At 28.9% G+C, this 19376-nt stretch overlaps 1 protein-coding gene and 1 long non-coding RNA gene across 3 annotated transcripts; one reads left to right on the top strand and one right to left on the bottom strand.

Moving 5' to 3' along the window:
- The first annotated feature begins 10075 nt into the window (after positions 1-10075).
- Positions 10076-11027, top strand: LOC18031531 (oil body-associated protein 1A). The gene is made up of 2 exons (XM_006421006.2): positions 10076-10210; positions 10282-11027. Exons 1-2 carry the CDS (start codon positions 10086-10088, stop codon positions 10859-10861), a joined length of 705 nt encoding a protein of 234 aa, XP_006421069.1. The 5' UTR covers positions 10076-10085; the 3' UTR covers positions 10862-11027.
- A 564-nt stretch (positions 11028-11591) lies between these two features.
- Positions 11592-14218, bottom strand: LOC18031543. 2 transcript variants are annotated; one of them, XR_002905283.1, is made up of 4 exons: positions 14018-14218; positions 13591-13675; positions 13030-13188; positions 11592-11816 (listed from the first exon to the last, which is right to left on the bottom strand). It is a non-coding gene; the product is annotated as an uncharacterized LOC18031543 (long non-coding RNA). The 2 variants fall into 2 exon arrangements; XR_002905284.1 differs by having other exon boundaries at positions 13030-13174.
- Between the last annotated feature and the right edge of the window lie 5158 nt (positions 14219-19376).

Here is a 19376-nt window from a genome sequence, read left to right as displayed (position 1 = left end):
TATCTTAATGCTTTCCTAATAAATTTTTATATTAATTTTATTTGTAGTATGTTAATTTTTATATTTTAGGAATAAAGAGGGAATTGGAACTGAAAGTAGGAAACAAAGAAGATAAATTACTGGAGTCTTTTGGAATGCATTATTGAGGAGATGTAATTAATAAAAAATGAAAATAAAAATAAAAAAGGGAAGTGAGCTATATCGTGATAGTTAGGTGGCCATTTTTCCATTTGACTATCACACATTTCAATGTAAATATGTAATTGAAAAAATAATAATAAAATAAAAGATGATGATATTTTGCTGCTTAGTGAAGGCAATGAGAGGAAGAACAGGGGGAGTGCAGAGAAGTGAAGAAAGGAGCTGAAACTGATGCTTAGAAAAAATTCTTCTTTTGTGTAGTGAATTCTCTTGTAATATATTTCAGAAGTTTGTTAAATAAAATGAGCATTTTGTTTATCAATATGATTGGCTAATTTCTTAAGCTGAAGTGAAAGGTGAAGCACAAGAATTCAAATTATTAAATTAACTACTCTCTCAAATGAATCCTAAAGTTTTTTTTTTTGGTACTTTTTTCCTTATCAGATTCTTTTATGTCATGTCAATTTATCTAGATCTCCTTGGATCTATATAGTATTTTGACATAATGTTGACACTCCAATATAGTTGTGGTACATTAAATACTTGATTTCATATTTATCCATACAAATGGTTAGCTAAAGATTAAATGGCATAATAATCAACTGTCAAAATGAATGCAAAATATAAATATGAGAGGGTATTGGGACAATAATTTGACAACCGAAAGGGGATCTCGTAATCTTAGCATTTTTTTTGCAAATTGGTCTCTATTAATTTCGTTTTCTGCAATTAATTTTTGTCTAATAATTGACTATTTGATTTTTAAATTACATGTGGTTCGACCTTGAACTCACCGGGTTATGTTATAATTAAACACTCTTGTACTTGGGAGTAAATAACACTTTTGATTGTGTCACTGGCTTATAACTTTCCTTCTAATATATCATCTATGTATTGGGTATAGTATTCTCTTTCTAAAACTTCTACTGTCTGATTATGACTCATTTCTAACATTAATTCATCATATCTAGAATAAAGAATTTTATTCATTTCTTTCCATATAAATTCTTCTTCTATAGCCATTAAAGTATTTTCTAGATCATCATCCTGACTAGTGATCGTATCTACTTGGTAATTATAATTTCCAAATCTTAAATCTACTAAACCATCACTATTATGGTAAATTACATTATCTTCTTGTACTAAAATTAAAATTATCTAATTTTCAATCTAGTCCTGCATTAGTTTTTGCTGAGAAACTTTTTGCCTGAATAGCCTTAATTCCTTTAGTTCCTATAATGTTTATTATCTGGTTATTATCTAATTGGTATTTCGTTATGCTATTTTCACTAAGTCTTCCTATAAATCCTGTGCAAATTAATAAGTTATCTTCATTTCTTTTTGTATGTAACCTTTAGTTTTTTTATTGCTATTTTTAAATCCTTGTAAAAGTATTAGCTTTTACTAAACAGTCTAAGGTAAATGTACTATTCATCCCTTATTATTCATGTCTAGTTTTATACTTCTTAAAGTTCTTTGTTCTATATTTGTAAATCCATCATCATAAAGACAAACCAAGACTTTTCACCTAAATTCTTTCTATATAATCCTTTTACTCCTATTATAATTGGTTCTGTGTGGGCCTCTTTGAATCCTTATAACTAATCTGATTATAAGAAACCTTATCTATTAAATATAATTTTATCATTTGATTCTCATGTGCTCATGACACATATCTTTCACTATAATTTTGATATAGTAAAGATTTACTAAATAATTTTTCCTTTTTATATTTTATATTTGGTTTGATCATATCTAATTTATTTTGTCTAAACCTTTCAATCTGTTTGTCTATATTTATAAGGCTTTTTATTTTAACATTCTCATCTTCTTCTTCTTTTCTTACTTAATATTCTTTTTAAATAATTACCATCAATTTACTAATACTGGTTATCTTCTTTCCTTTATCCTTAGTATTATTTAAAACTCCTAGTTTTCTTAGGCTGGAAGCATCCTATATCAGTGTTGATTTTAATTTTTTTCAAATCTTCCTATCAAGTTTTCTAATTCTGAAGCTGGCATGGCTTCTAAACTCTTAGTATTATTTAATTACTTTAATTTTAATTTTTCCTTCTTCTATTCTTGAAATCTTACCCAATTTTACTATATTTTGATCTTTATAAATTCTAATTTTTCTTCTAAATTCTTGAGAATTACTTTATTTTCTCTTTAAATATCTAAGACCATCTTAAAATTCTAATTAAGTTTATCAAATTTTAATTTCAAATTTCTACTTGAATTAACTATTAAATATACTAAACTATTTAACAAAGATTTTTTTTATGTAGATCGTGTTTAAAATTGCCTTCTATATTACAAAATATATAATATCTATCTAAAGTTGTCTTTTTACTATGATAAATGCTAAGTTCTAAATTTAAATATTCAATTCTCTTCATAAATTTTGGATCTTCTAGTTAGAATTAACTAATTAAATCATGCTATGATATCAATTCGTGCACTTATTTTTCAGCTTAATATTAATAAAGGGGTGTCAATAACTAATTTGTAAAGAATTAAAAGCTTTCGTAATTTAACTATTATGAAACTCATTATTCGGTGCTTAATGTTCTCTTTGTGGTGAGAACATCATTTTCTTTTAGAACAAAAAAGATAAAAGAACATAAAAAGACAAAAAAATTACATTCAGATCCCTAAAAAATTATCAATTTAGAAAATACACAGTTTTCTAAATAATTTGATAAAAACGAAGCTAAGATCAACAAAATGGTATTAGAGCCTAGTTTGGTTCAAAAGATTTTGGAATATTATGGCATATCGGCAAGAAACTAGCGACATATATTCTGATGGTTAACCTGAATGGGAATTATATTAGTTTGTACTATCGGTATAACAAGCCACATACCTAATTATTTCAAAATCAAAGATAAAAATGGACGAAACAATCATCTATTTTATAAATAATTATCTAAGATAGATAATAAAACAATCAAGGATAATATAACTAAACATAGACAATATTATTGATTGGATCAAAATGATTTAAATATTAAATAGTTAGAACAATTGTATTCATCACGTGTTCGTGAATTCAGAGTTGAAGAACTCATAATAACCATTATGATTATGTTGAAGATCTCAAAATAAATTATAATAAACAATTATCTATTAAACAAAGAGATTACTATAATTAGAATAATAAAAGGATTAGGGGTAAAAAATATCCTTTTTATGATACGCTTATAGGATGCAAAGATTTATTTATGCATAAACTTTGCCTTATATATAAAGGATTAGAAAAGAACTATATTCACAAGGATATAAGAAATATCATATGTCATAAATATCTTATTGAATCTAATGAATTATTAGAAAGATAGTACAATAAATAGACTACCAAAACCACTAATAATTTTCTGAAGATATAGAAACTAGTAGGTTTCCACCTTATGGAAGATTTCAACTATTTGATTAAGTAAATGATTCATATATGTGGGGAAATAATCAGTTAAACTAGATTTCTCTATATTTATTGAATAAATTAAGAAACCCTAATTGATCTATAAATGATGTAGAAAGTGCAAATGAAACACCTGAGATCAAAAATTTTAATGATGAAAATATGAAACAAGTCAAAAAATTAGGAGAACAAATAAGTGAAGAATTTGATCAAGTTAGACAATTGATAAGACTTCATTAAAGATTATGATAAGTTAAAACAAGAAATCATTAATGTCATGAATAGAAATTCAATAGATGTAAGATTAAATAAAACAGAAATTCAATTAAATAAAATTGAAAAATTTGTTGAGCAACTTGGTAATAAGTTTGCAATAAATACATAATGGAAAGTTACAAAATGATTGAAGTACAAGAGATCAATAACAATATGGACGAATTACTAATGGTAATTCAAGAACAAAATAAAATTTTACAAGATACCATAATTTATTATAATGAAAAGAAAAATAATGAAATTATTAACAAGTCTGAGAATGTTAAGTGAAAACACATACAATGGTTTAAAAGAATTATCTAATCCAGGGTTATTTGATGAAGAGTCTGATGAAGAAGAAGATATATTTATAAATTTACAAGATATTGAAAATAGAATAGAACATCTAAAGATAAATGAATCAAAGTCAAGAGTCTTTGAACAAGGAGAATCTAGCAATAGAGTTTCTTATGCTAGAGAAGAAATATCAAATCATGAAAGACCACAGAGTCAATATTTTAGGTCTATCAAATCATCTATCAAACCTAAAAAAGAATATAAACTCTAGGAGAGTATTGAGATAGACCAATCAGTCATGATGGAGTATGGTTAGATTTAGACTATGTCAAAAATAGAGATAAAACAATAATCGGTTGGGTTAAATTTATGAAAATTGCTCTTGCATTTCACAGGATTAATAGAAATATGAGTATAGGATTCCTTAAAACTTCATTTATAGGAATACTAGCACAATGGTTTATGGGATTAAAGGATACTAGTAAACATGGAAAATAGTATGGAGAATATAATGATCCAAACGAAAATCCAGATCAGATCTTAAATAGATTTGAAAATGAAATAAGAAAAGTAATTTTAAGAGAAAATTAGGAAGCTGATTTTCAGTAAGGAGTAAAGAGAAAAAGGATGGAAAATTTAGTGAAGCTAACATGGCTTGAAATATGTAATATATCTTATTTAGAGGCACACACATGTAGCTTCAAAAAATTGTATTATAAATGTTAGTTTGATAGTAAGAAAATATTGTAGGATATTATAATGATTTGTGTTTTATTAAAATACCAGACCCATGTGGTAAAAGAATTATGCTAGAATATAGTAAAGAGTACGGAGATAGTACGGACACTAGTACCCTAGGAAATAGGATTAAGTTTGCTCGAAATAAGATAAATCAGTGGTCCGCTAAAATACTAAATAGAAGACTTATGACAAAGCAAAATCGAGGATTGTGCTGTTTTATGTTAGAAGATCCCCCGAGATTTGAATGTTCAGATAATACTAATAAATATAGAAAGAAATTCAAAAAGAAGAAATTCTTTAAAACCAATAAAAATATTATAGGAAAAATAAATATAAGAAGAAATTCTTCTAAAGGAATAAATTCAAAAGAAAATCTAAAACCAACGCATTCAAAGAGTGTAAATGCTGGTTATGCAATGAAGAAGGGCATTATGCAAATTAATACCCTAAAAAGAAAAAAAGTAAATATCAAAATGTTTAAGGATTTTAATGATTTTGAATTAATCATTGATAGTGAAGATATTAGTGATAATGATAGGATATACTACCTATCTAATGAGAGATTAAGGAGCTCATATTCATAATTAAATAATCGAGATTTATATCAAGATGAGGAATTAGAAGAACAAGGTTTTTTTTAATAGAGAATTAATCCTTGACAAAAGAATAATACCTTAAGATTAATAAAAAGGGATTAGAAACATTTATGACCTTAGTTAATAAGCTAGCAAAAGGAATTGCAAACATGAATAAAAGAAAAAATATAATGTATTTCAGTGCCACTGTAAGAGAAGAACCTATCGAAATCAAGCATATCAGAGGAAATACAAATATACCTTTACTATTAAAATCAGATATAAAAGATGAAATTAATATAATAAGATCTAGTGTAGACCTAAGATTGGATATGTTCATATTGGAGGAATCCAAATAATGATAAAAGCTTATTTTTGAGAAGGGATACATGGTCCAGTAAATTTAACAATACTAAATAATAGAATAAAAGATCGAAACATGCAATCTTGGAATCATACAAGGAAATCTTAGTTATAAGAAATTAATATTTAAGATATACCCCAAATATAAGTTTTAAAGATATAAATAAAGATAAGACATTTGCTTATGTCATGATTTTAAATACTTCTATATGATGCATGATGGATCTTATCCATATAGTATAACATATGCTATAGAATATGCATCGACAAATTCGGCTAATAGTGAAATGTTTGTTGATAAAGATTTTATTGAAATTGATAAATAATTTAATAAAGTTGGAAAGATACAATTCCTAAGATTTTAAGGGAAATTGATTTACCAAAAGAATGGGAAATGGATCTAAGTAGTCAACCTACTCTAATTAAGGAAATATTACTAAATCCATAGAATATACTCGAGAAGGAAAAATCATTGTGGGGAATAGGAGATCATTTAAAAGAGAACAAGAATTAAGTAGAACTCAAAGTTTTACTAGATGTAGTCATCTTGTGATACCACCATCACATAAAATACTAGCAACAATTAGAAAAAAAATCAAAATCTAAAAATTAAAATTGAATATAATAATGGACAATCGTGGCATGAGACTTTTGCTATCCTTGATACAAGAGCTGCAAATACATATGTAGATGGAAAAATGATTAAGTATTTATAAAGAAATATTCTATTTGAACCCAAGACATATGTAGGATATAATGAAGAAAGAAAGACGCTAAGTTAATATTGTGAGACACTATTAAAGATTAAGGAATAGAATTTATTTTTTCATTTTTCATAAAACCCGATTATGAAACAAAAATAAGTTCTTTATTATTAAGGATGAACTTTCTTGAAATATTCTCTCCTTACTGTATAGAAGATAGGAAAATAAGCATTTCAATTGAAGGGATTAAACAAAACATATCAAGATATGTCTAATCGTTTTATAGTATATATAAAAGTAATTATACCATATTATAAGCATAAGTCAACAATGGTTCCATGCATTAATTGTTACAGGTTCAGGAGTTAGTTTAGCTAATTTCAAGATTTATCCAAAATCTTATTGGAAAGATTATAAGCCCTTAACAAGGTAAGGGATAAATAGTGAACAAATCACCCAAGGAAAACGTAGGATTAAAACCCTAATACAAATAGAGGATTATATTCTAAGTATACCTATATTGTGGTCTTACGATCATATGGGAGCAAATATACTTTTAAAAGTTAATTTCCTTCGTCAGTTCATTTATATAATAACTAACGAAACAATTATTGTTAAAACACCATGTAATCATTCTATTACAACATCAAGAATTTATTTTTAGGCGAACAACTCAAAAATTACATTTTCAAAGCAATATAAAAATCAATCAAATCATATTTGACTATGAAAAAATCTTAGAAAATCTTGAGAAAAATTTTGGTGAAAATCTAATTCAATTATGGGAAATTGATAAAACCTATGCCGCAATATAATTAAAAGACCCAAATGTCATCATAAGAGTCAAGCCTATGAGATATGGGCAAGATGATAGACTAGAATTTGATAAACAAATTAAGGATTTATTGGAACTCAAGATTATTCGAGAATCTAAAAAACCACATAATGGCCTAACCTCTTATGGTTAGGAATCACGCAGAGATTAAATAAGGAAAAGCTTGTATGAATATTAGCAACAAAGAATTAAATAAATAAACCAAATTTATTGGTATTTTTTACCTTATAAAGATACATTAATTACTTCTATAATTAATAAAAAAATATTTAGCAAGTTTGATTGCAAATTTGGATTTTGACAAATCAAACTTGAAGAAGAAAGTATAAAAGACATGTTTGAATACAATTTTGTTTAAACTTGTTTATGTCAATGATGATTTCAGGGAATTAGAAGAGTTCCTAGAAAAAATTAAAGACGTTGTAAAAGCCCTCAAAAGAATATCCAAGACAAAAGGAATGATTTTTATCAAGGTTCTCACTACTTGCCCCTAAATACATAATAATAAATGGTATCCGGCACAGCACATGATTCAAGTTGGCATTAGCAGTAAGAAAGTTAGTCTAACTATTCATATAGATCAAGTTTACAATGACTATGATCCTGAACTATTTGACCTTAAAGCTCTCAGTAGAAAAAGGTCAATTAGAATAAAAGTCCTCTATTAATCACTCTAGAGAATAAGCAAAGAAAATGTGTCGCTCCACGAGACCACAAAAGAACATATAATTTTTTCTTTAAGCAGAAAAGAAAGCATACTCGACTAGTAGGTAATATTGAAAAGAAAAAAAGCAATATATGAAAATCTCATAGAATTTAGCTTGCCAACACACCATGAGGTATGAAAGGTGCTAAAGCATTAATCATCATGTGGTTATTGCTAGGAAGGACCAAATGAGGAATCTAGTAGGAAAGACATGTCACTAGATAAAGAGCTCATAATAGGCATATGACAGAAAGGTCATTGAAAAGATAAAAGATGCTAGCTAAGAGAAACAATAATTCAAAAGAAAAGATCCAAAATGATAAATTTTATCATAACCGTGTGAAGGTTGTCGGTCAACAAGAAAATGAAGACAACAACTATCCCCAATGATAGAAAGAGGAGGGGTTACCTCATCTCCAAGAAATCCATCATCAACTAGGAAAAGGTAACAAGTGTCATGTAAAAAGAGACAACCTTACCTCTTCAAGTTTATAAATAGAATCATGTAAGAAAGATAAGGCATCTTATGTCTAATCCTTTACCGGCAACTCTATTCTCTCCTTTGTAAAATTCTAGTTATGAAATAAATAAAACTCTTTTTAAGTGAAATTATCATCTTCCATATATTTTATATATTCTTAGAGATTAAACAAGAACCTTACATGCCAACACTTGTGCTAAATGAAGAAAATTTCCTATTACTAAGCACTTTCCAAAGACAACAACAAGAAATTCACTTACACATATCTTATTAGGCCAGTCTACTGTATGTCGCGTTAGACGTGTGGAACAATCATTGGAGTGATCTTGCATGGTGAGAGGAGTTATGGAGGTGCTGATTGTGGACCTATGTATGGTTGGAGGCAATTAGTGAATTTATTCCAAATTTTTTAGGGATAGTACACTAGTTAGTAATTTCGAACTATCTTTTTATATTTTAGCAACAAACAGAAGTATGTAAGGCCTTGTTTGTTTTCTAGGATTTTAGAAAATAAGAAGTGATAAATGTAAATAAAAATTATAAAAATAGAAAGATCAGTTAACAAGCTTTTGGATGTAATTGATAATTTTAGATTATAGTCAAGAATATCAAGTTATTTATACAATTTCCATCGTTAAAACTAAATTAAATAGAAGCAAGTGCTTGTATGAAGAAATGAAAATGATTAACCTTAATATAGATCAAGAAATATTTGATTCCTTTGAAGAGGAACATAGGATACCCTTAATGGATTCTATTTTATCCAATCTTAAAATAATCCAAGACAGATGTAAAGTTAATAATAGGATTCAAGATTGTCCTTAAATGATGAATAACAACAATGATAATATGAATTTGTTGATGGAGGAGGCTGAATTTAAATTACAATTTCTATGTGAAAGTCTTGATGATATGATCCTTAGTTGGGAAAATAGATTGGATATATATAGAAATATGTTAGAAGAAAAAATTTAATCTATGTCTTAAGAAAGACAAATAATTATAAATGCAGGATCTAATTTAGAATTTATAGATTTATATGAATATGATAATCATTTAGAGAACTATAAAATTATAGTCAAAACTCAAAAAAAAAAAAATAGGATAGATGTAAAAGAAATGGAAGAAGGAATGATCCAACTATTAAAAATCATTAAGATTAAAGGTCATTAACATAAATATCAAAATCTTTGAGTAACCAAAACAATTAAAAAAAAAACTTGAAATTTGTTATCATTATGTCAAGATTCTGTTCTTCTAGCGTTACTCCTTTGAGAATATTGTTGAAGCTTGGGTGAGCAGTGTTGTTTACACACGTCACCGTTGACAGTTTCTGGAGGGCAAGCCACGTCACAAATTGTAAAAGCCACGTCTACCAAATGTCGCGCCACGCGTAGCGCTGCATGCAATTGTATTTCGAGTCGCAATATATATTTATTGTTAAGAGAAAAGCGGCAAATCGATTTATTTAGAGTCTTGAAACAAATACAATAGCAGCATTTATTATTAGATTGCAAAAATTAAATAAAATAAGATCAAATTAAAGCCCAAAAAAAAAAAAAAGCCATGCCATCAGCTCACCCTGAAGTTCCCGGCGATCCAACTCAAACAGGCACGGCCTTCCTTGAGACGAGTACTGCTGCCATTCAAGGCTTCGTTCCCACCAACAAAATCCACCAGCATCTCTGCGCGTATGTACGGTCGTTTTAATGAGTTCTAATTAATTATTATTACTAGTAATTCGTTTTGTTGCCTGTTGTAGTTTTCATTTTTATGGAGACGATATGACTCGGCAAGTAGAGGCACACCACTTCTGCGGGCATCAAAACGATGAGATGAGGCAGTGCCTGATATACAACAGCGCTGAAGCCGACGCAAGGCTCATTGGCCTCGAGTACATAATATCCGAGAACCTGTTCTTGACTTTACCAGACGAAGAGAAGCCGCTTTGGCACACTCACGAGTTCGAAGTGAAGAGCGGAGTGCTTTTCATGCCCGGAATCCCTGGACCAGTACAAAGACAAGATCTTGAAAAAGTTTCCAAGACTTATGGAAAGACTGTCCATTTCTGGCAAGTTGACAAGGGTGACAATTTGCCTCTTGGGCTCCCACAAATTATGATGGCTTTGACTAGAGATGGCCAGCTGTATGAGAATCTTGCACAAGATGTTGAGAAGAGTTATGGGGTTAGCTTTGACAAGGAGAGGGTGAATCGGGCTTATATGAATGGACCTGAGCATGGGATACATCCTAAAGCTAATGCTGCTGGCAAGGGACTCACTTCTGTTTTGAGGGAGGTCGACTGCAAGCCCTTAGATTCTGTTACCAGGGCCTTTGTTTGAGTACTTGTCATCACTAATACCATATTAGGTTATATTGTATTGTGTTATATCATATGTTTCTTTTTAATTAAATTATATGTATATACGTAATGTGTATGTATAAGTATAACGTCTTTTGTGCCTTGTACCAGTTCACAGATCCCAGCTATGTGTTACGTCGTTATCCCTGCAGCTGTAATAAAATAGATATATTAATAATTAAATGATTTTAATCCGCCTATGTTATAATTTAGATTTTTTTTCCCTTATGAATCGGAATAATTTAACACTCAAGTATTTTCTTAATTATTCACTACAGGAAAACAGGCAGGCAGGCAAATCAATAGATGATGTTTTTGTACCCGACGAGAAATTTATGATAGTTTATCATAAATTCATGATGGTTTCAATAGTTATATGCATAGTTTTCAACAGTCAACAGTGTATACGTATGGTTTTCTCAGTCATATGTATCATATGTATATAGTTTGGTTTTCAGCAGTCATATGTATGTCGCAACATTAGTGGGAATTATTTCAATAATTGTTATCCAAAATAAATATCAATATTAATTTTGAATTTTTTAAATATTATTTGAATTGTACTATTATTATTTTATTATTATTTTTATTTTTATAATATTTATTTTTATTATTATCAAATTCCTGAATCCTGCAAATTTATTTTCAAAATTTTAGAACTGAAATAAATTTAAAATTTAATGATGATACTTATAAAATAAATAATATCATACTTGAAAATGTTATTTATTCAAACACAAAATCCATTTATACAATTACAATACCCTCAAATTGTTCAAGTATTGATACTACATCAACCCTAAATTATGTAAGATATCATTTGTTTCAGTTTCGTCTTTTATACAGTGAGGCAACCTTCAAGCACAACAAGAGAAGTTATTTGTTTGAGCAGGTAATCCTTTCAATCTTTATTACAATGCCAGTTCACTATGTTCCTGCTCCAAGAAAAAAGGTAAAACAATAAGCCTTATAAATTGTAACTATGAAGTAACATAAAGATTTGAGATATACAAGAAAAACTTCTAACTAATCTTCATTACAACATATACCAATAAAACCAAATACATCCACAACAAAATTACTCTCCAGCGGCAAAACTAGCAACAACTAATAAGTAGAACAATAGCAAACAACAGGTAATAAATAGCAATAATTGGCAAGTAAAACAGCAACAAACAACATGTAAATAAATCTAAGACAATGTGCAGCAGGAAATAGTAAAAAAAGTTGTGAACAGGTAAATCCAAAAAAATAGCTGCAGAAAATTAACAAAAAGCAATAACGAAAAAGCGTAACAAACAACAACAAAAAATAGTTTGTAATATTAGCAGTAACCAGCAAGTAAAACAATAATAAATAGTAGTAACCAGCAAGTAAAATAGCAATGAATAAGAGGTAAATCATAGCAGCAAAAAATAGCAGTGAACAGCAGAAAACCTAAAATAAATAGCAGCAGAAAATAGCAAAAGAAGTAATGAAAAACAGCATATAATAATATTAGCAACCATCAAGTAAAACAGCATTGACAAGCAGGTAAATAAATATATATGAGACAACAGCAGTAGAATATAACAAAAATAGCAATAAAAACCAGAAATAAACAACAGAAAAATAGGTAAATACAGCAACTGCCAGCAAGTAAAATACCAGCAAACAGGAGGTAAAATCTAAGACAAAAAGTAGCAAAAAATAGCAGTGAAAAATAGCAATAAACAGCAACAGTAAACAGCAAATTATAAACAGTAGCAATCAACAGCTAAAACAACAGTGAACAACAGGCAAATTTGAGACAACTAGCGGTAAAAAATAGCAAAAAGTAGCAGCATAAAAGAACAAGATTTCAGCAGCAGCAACATGTAGCCATCTCCCCCAACTACATGCAGCCATATATTTAAAGCAATAATATTGGTCTTTTAATACTTGAGTTTTATGTCAATTTATTTATAAAAAAAAAGAAAAGGTCTCTTTATCTCTTCGAATCTATTTTTTCTACATCCAAAACCAATGCACTTTATTGTAATAAAGGAACAAACAAACAAACAATTACTTATAAACCAGAATGTCAAGCCTAAATATACATTCTCTTACTTTTTTTTTTTTTATATATGGCATGAAAAAAAAAATCAGTATTTAAGGAATGAAACATACGCCTTGGATCCTTGATTTCCGTGTTCATGATTATTATTATTCCATTGCATTTTCTTGGCCACGCTCCCTAATCTTCTCAGCTATCTCAGCATCATTGTTACTCTCTTTCATGAACTTTTCAACTGTTTTGGTCCTTTCAGGCATTCTGTCAAACATTTGCTAAGCATAATTCTGGATCACCATTTTATTACAAAACTTATCTTTGCCTAAAATTACATCTAGATGCAGAAAATAATTCAAGCCTTCATGGTTTAAGACAAAAAAACACAAAATCAGCCATAAATCGACAAATGACCTAAAATCATGTATCTAATAACTTGTAATCAACCTGAGAGGAAAAAAAAAAATCAAAATCCATATGCATTTGCATTTAGCTACCCAAATTAAAACACAATCAATTTCTTCATGCGATTTCTACAACAAATTTATTCAATTTCTATGCATATCCAATCAATTTCTGCACCCAATTAATTTCCATACACCAACAGAATTTTTTTTTTTTAAAATCAAATTGAAGAGAAGATACAAGCTGAAACCGTGAAGAGTCTAGCTACTAATTACCATCAACTGAAGGAGTTGAAAAGCCAATGAGTAAGATGGGACGACGTTGACGAGATTGAAAAAAGAATCTAGCATAATTGCCTGCCTGCTTGTTTTAAAAGATAAAATAATTAGATATATATTCGACAAAATAAGCCACAAAATAATAATAATAGAAGTAGGAAAAAAATAAATAATAGCATGTGAAGGATGAAATAATACTCTACAACCGAAATAATAACAATAATAATAGGAAAAAATTAAAAGAAATAAAAATAAAGCAGCTGAAAATTTGTTCCTTTGAATCTTATTGGAAAAAATAAGGGATTTTTAACTCAAAAAGACAATCAAGGTAATGGTTTCAAGCTAAAGCCTATGTTTCTCTAACTTAAGAATATAAGGTCATTGTTCCACCCATAGAACATTTAAATTTCTAAGAAATTATCACCTCAGAAATTATTTTCAACCAATTGCTTAAAACTTCTGCATAAATGTGCAATAGAAAATATACATGTGGATGGTGTTGGTCTAGCAAAGAAAAAGTGAGAATGTCATAGGCTCACGCTTATTAGGGTGAATGCTTGTACTAGTCTAAACCTAGAGGTAACCTATCATTTTTATGAATGGCTAATATTTACGCCAAGGAAGTAGAATCCTAAGACTAACCCATGATCATATCTAGACTCTCACAATTAATGGACATAATATTTGAAAATGCAATTGGATGTGGACAAGCTTTACAAAGGACAAAGTACGTACTAATAAATTATCTCTGCTTCTTTAGTAGACATTGCAAACCATATAGCATAAGTCAATAATGTGACATAAATCACAATCAAATAAGGTCAATCAATAACAACAAACCAGCAGATATGGATCCTTTCCAAGGCGTAGACCAACCACAGGAATATCATATCTTTCCATCCATTTATCAACCTCGGTGAAAATCTTGCTTGAGATATGTCTCCTCTCCTTAGAAATGGCAAAAGGTCGGGATAAGCTCGAGCCCGACCCGATTAAAAAAATTTGAAACCCAACCCTAAATGAACCCGATCATTCTATAGTTAGGGTCAAGTCGGGCCCGATCCTACCGAAATAATTTTCATATTATTTTAATGTTAAATTATTTTTTAATATTTTATTTTATATTCATGTTATTTTAATGTTTTCTTCTATACATGCACATTAATTCAATAATTTAGGCAACTCAAATTTGTCAATATTTGTAATTTTATGACCATATCCCAAATTCATTCATGTTACTTTTTAACTTTTGTTCTCTTTCTAGTTATAATACCATGAATATAAAACAAAAGAAATAATTTTTCTAATTTAAAATAATTAACAACACAAAGGCAAAATGTACAATACAATTAATCACAAAATAATTCACAAAACAACCAATTAATAGGAATAATTTTTTAAATTCAATTCCATAATCCAACTTTAAAAACACACAATGCTATTAAATTAAAAAAACACAATTCAATTCCTCGACCATTTTAACCCCCACACAAAATCAATTCCAAAATCTAACATGAAAAACACACAATGCAATTAAACTAAAAACACACAATGTAATTCCACAACCATTTCAACCATACACAATTCAATTCAACAACCCAACATAAAAAAAAAAAAAAAAGTCTTGTCTTATACAAATAAAAACACAATTTAATTCCACAACCCAACATAAAAAAAAAATCATGTCTTATACAAATAAAAACTCATAATTCGATTCCACAACCAAACATTTAAAAAAAAAAAAGAACTACTCCAACACTTGTGGGCCACTTTCATTTTCATCTACAAATTCCTCTCCAGTAAAAATTTCACTTTCGAGAAATTTACCTGTAAAAAAAAAGAAAAAGAAAGTGAAAATAATTTAAGTTTTTAAAATTATTACTAAAACAATTATTTAAATATTTTGTACATTATTTGTATTCATACCTTTGGAGTTTTCCCATAGCCAATGTTGAGTTCACATAAGTGCTTCCAATATCTTTGGATGAAGTCTACTCCGATGTGGAGTCAAGACTCTACCTCCACTGTTAAACGCAGATTTAGAGGCAATGGTTTTCACGGGAACGGCTAAGATATCCTTGGCCATTTGAGCCAAAATAGGGTATTTGCCTTGGTTCACCTTCCACCAATTCAGAATATCAAAGTGCGGAGTGGATTTGACTAAAGACTCTTCTAAGTACCTCTCAAGGTCGGACTTCGATACATGGTCTCACTATTTTGGCTTGCAAATGCCTCAAACTTCCTTATATCAAAAAATTTATAGTCAATTCCTATGTTAAAATTAAAGCGAATATCGACCAAAGAAGATTCACCGACAACCGCATCAATCACATTCTTATTCTTACCTTCATAAAACTTAACCAAATTGTTACTTAAATTGCTTACCCTTTGAATTTCATTTGTAGACCCTCACCATAAAGTTGTGGAAAATAATAATTAACCAATTGCATCTTAAACCTCAGATCAAGAATAACCGCCATCACCAAAATCCCATGACTTTAGGCCCAATATTTATCAAATTTCATAATCATTTGACCAGTCATTTCTCTAACCACAGGCACATCAGAAAGTTCTCATTCATCCAGATTAATCCTCATTTCACATATCATTGGAAAAAAAAATATTAGATGTGGGATATTGTGTACTTGAAAATAACTCTATCATTGAGTAAAACGGTAGCAAATATTCCAACATCTTTTCAACTATCTCTCATTCCTCATCTGTTGGCAAAGATGTGTAGTGTTAGTCGCGCTGCTGCAGTCTAGAAAAGATAGTTTTATATTTCACAACAACATCAAGCATAACATATGTAGAATTCCATCTAGTTACACAATCAAGCACCAACTTTTTCGCATACTTGTAATTGTCGTGCAGCCATCTCAAAAGTTTCGACCCTTAGTGGTGTGCCCGTCCAATAAGCCACACTATCCCTAATCTTTTTAATCCACTCCTCACTCACTTTCATCCCCTCCTTCACAATTAGGTTTAAAATATGAGCCACACACCTCATATGAAAAAAATCCCCAACCCATTAACATAGAATCAATTGGAATCAATCCCATCAACCTATCAACCATAGCATCATTGGTGGAACAATTATCTAAAGTTACAACTGATATCCTTCTATCCACATTCCAATCCAACATACATTTAAAAAATGCTTCAAAAGAAATTCAACGTTATGTGGAGCCAGCAAATATATGAACCTATTCATTACCAAAAAACTAAATTTTAGAATTAATTAAATTGAATTAGAAATAAGTAAACATAATATCGACTTTGCAAATATATTAAGCTATTTATTACCAAAAAACTAAATTTTAGAATTAATTAAATTGAATTAAAATAAATATCAATTAATCATAAAAATATCTTAAAATTCGACTTTGTAACCGTCAAGACTTGTCCACAAAATGTCCCGTAACTACCATGTACCCCTTCTTTTGATTACTCGCAGTCCACATGTTTGTAGTAATTGCCACCCTACTATCATTATTCTCCAACAAAGCCATTACTTTTGCCTTTTCAGCTTGATACAATTTAGTGTTTTTACTCAAATTCTTCACCAAATGGTTGGCATAAGAGATCAAATCCCTAAATGCATCATATTCCACAAAATTAAGTGGTAGTTCATGCTTTACAACCAAGGTTGCCATCTTTTACCGAGCAACAATTGGATGAAATTCTCTTGTCTCAATACAACTTGTTCCATCGTCATTCCTCGTCGCACTAAGAGTTTTTTGTAAGCTATCAAAAACTGAGGGAACACCCTTTGGCTTACATCTTTTCAAATGTCTATCCAAATGTGAGGTTCCATTATTACCAGATGCTACCAACTTAGCTCGACAATGATTACATTTCGCCTTCAATTCACCATTAATGGTTACCTTGGTGAAGTGTCCCCAAACATAAAAAGGTTCTCGCACACCTCGCTTTTTTCTATTACTACTTTATTGTACCCCATCATCATCACAGGATGCCTCTTCAACTCCTTCAACTTCTTGGACCCCTTCGAGAGAAATGGCATCATTTCTATTCTCTTCGCCAACATGAAAATCCTCACGTGAATTTGATTTCCATGCATCCGAATTTGACATTATGACTTAAATTAAATGTGTAACAAGTTGCAATTAATTAATAAACTTAAAATATGATTGAACTTATAAATTTCAAGTTAATTTATAAACTCAAAATATGATTAAACTTAATTTACAATTACAACATAATAATTAATATTTACAACCTTATATAAGGCTATATTTAGCTAAAATATAATATTTATAGTAACTAAATAATCATCGTGAATATAATTAGCTAAAATTATAAATAAATTTATAAGCTTAAATGAAAAAAATTAATTATATTTATGAAATTATAAACTTAAGATAAAATTAAACTTAATTTACAATTATAACATAATAATTAAATAAACCCTATATATAGTCTTATATTTAGCCACAATATAATATTTACAGTAGCTACATAATTAATTAATTAATTAAGTAATATGAATATATTTAGCTAAAATTATAAATTCAATTATAAGCTTAAATGAAAAACATTAATTAATATTTATGAAATTAAAATTACCAAAGCTAAATAGCTAATGCCGACGGGAGAACGTGTGCGTAGTAGCAGAACGTGTGCTTGACTCTTCACGGTTTCAGTTTGTACCATTTCTTATATCTTTTTTTTTTCAAAAAAAAAAAGAATCTATTGGTGTTACATGAATTGGTGATTGAATATTTGAAGTGATGGACTGTTGCTAATGACTTAATTTTTTTTTACACTGTTAAATTATGTTATTGTCATTGTTACTGTTATTCTTTTTCTTTTTCTCTTCTTGTTTGATTGCCTTCGTCTCTTCACTTGATATGGGAAAATAAATGTTTGCGGGTGTTGTGAGTACGTTAGTGCACTATATTTTGCTGTTATTTTAGCTTTAAAATTTGTTAGTGCTCTACTCATATTTGCTTTGTTGTTTTCATCCTTTAAAGCCAGCTACTTTTGAGTGAGTGCTATTGTTATGTATTATTTGCAAGGTGCAAATTTCTCTCATGTGTTCTGTACAAATCATGCTAGCTACGATCTTAAATTAATAGTACACCTAATTTTGGAAGAATCTTATCGGGCAGGTGAATTTTTCATAACTTTTCATTTATACTATTCAAATTATACACATACTCACACGTTCTGCCGCCGGCATTAGCTATTTAGCTTTGGTAATTTTAATTTCATAAATATTAATTAACGTTTTTCATTTAAGCTTATAATTGAATTTATAATTTTAGCTAAATATATTCATGTTAATTAATTAATTAATTAATTATGTAGTTACTGTAAATATTATATTGTGGCTAAATATAAGACTATATATAGGGTTTATTTAATTATTATGTTATAATTGTAAATTAAGTTTAATTTTATCTTAAGTTTATAATTTCATAAATATTAATTAATTTTTTTCATTTAAGCTTATAAATTTATTTATAATTTTAGCTAATTATATTCACGATGATTATTTAGTTACTATAAATATTATATTTTAGCTAAATATAGCCTTATATAAGGTTGTAAATATTAATTACTATGTTGTAATTGTAAATATATTAAACACCTATGAGATGGAAGTCGCAACACCGACGAGATAGAAGCCACGATGCTGACAAAATACAAGCTATGAGTCTTTGACTCTGATTGGCACAGCCGAAACACCAACGAGAAAGAGTTTGCTGGTGAAATTATGATAAGGGACAGACAGTGGTGGGGGGGGGGGGATTGTG

The sequence above is a fragment of the Citrus clementina genome, unplaced genomic scaffold (assembly GCF_000493195.1).
Source record: "Citrus clementina cultivar Clemenules unplaced genomic scaffold, Citrus_clementina_v1.0 scaffold_9, whole genome shotgun sequence".
NCBI classification, from domain to species: Eukaryota; Viridiplantae; Streptophyta; class Magnoliopsida; order Sapindales; family Rutaceae; genus Citrus; species Citrus x clementina.
The sequence above is the reverse complement of the archived record's forward strand: the minus strand, read 5'-3'. Positions and strand labels throughout refer to the sequence as shown.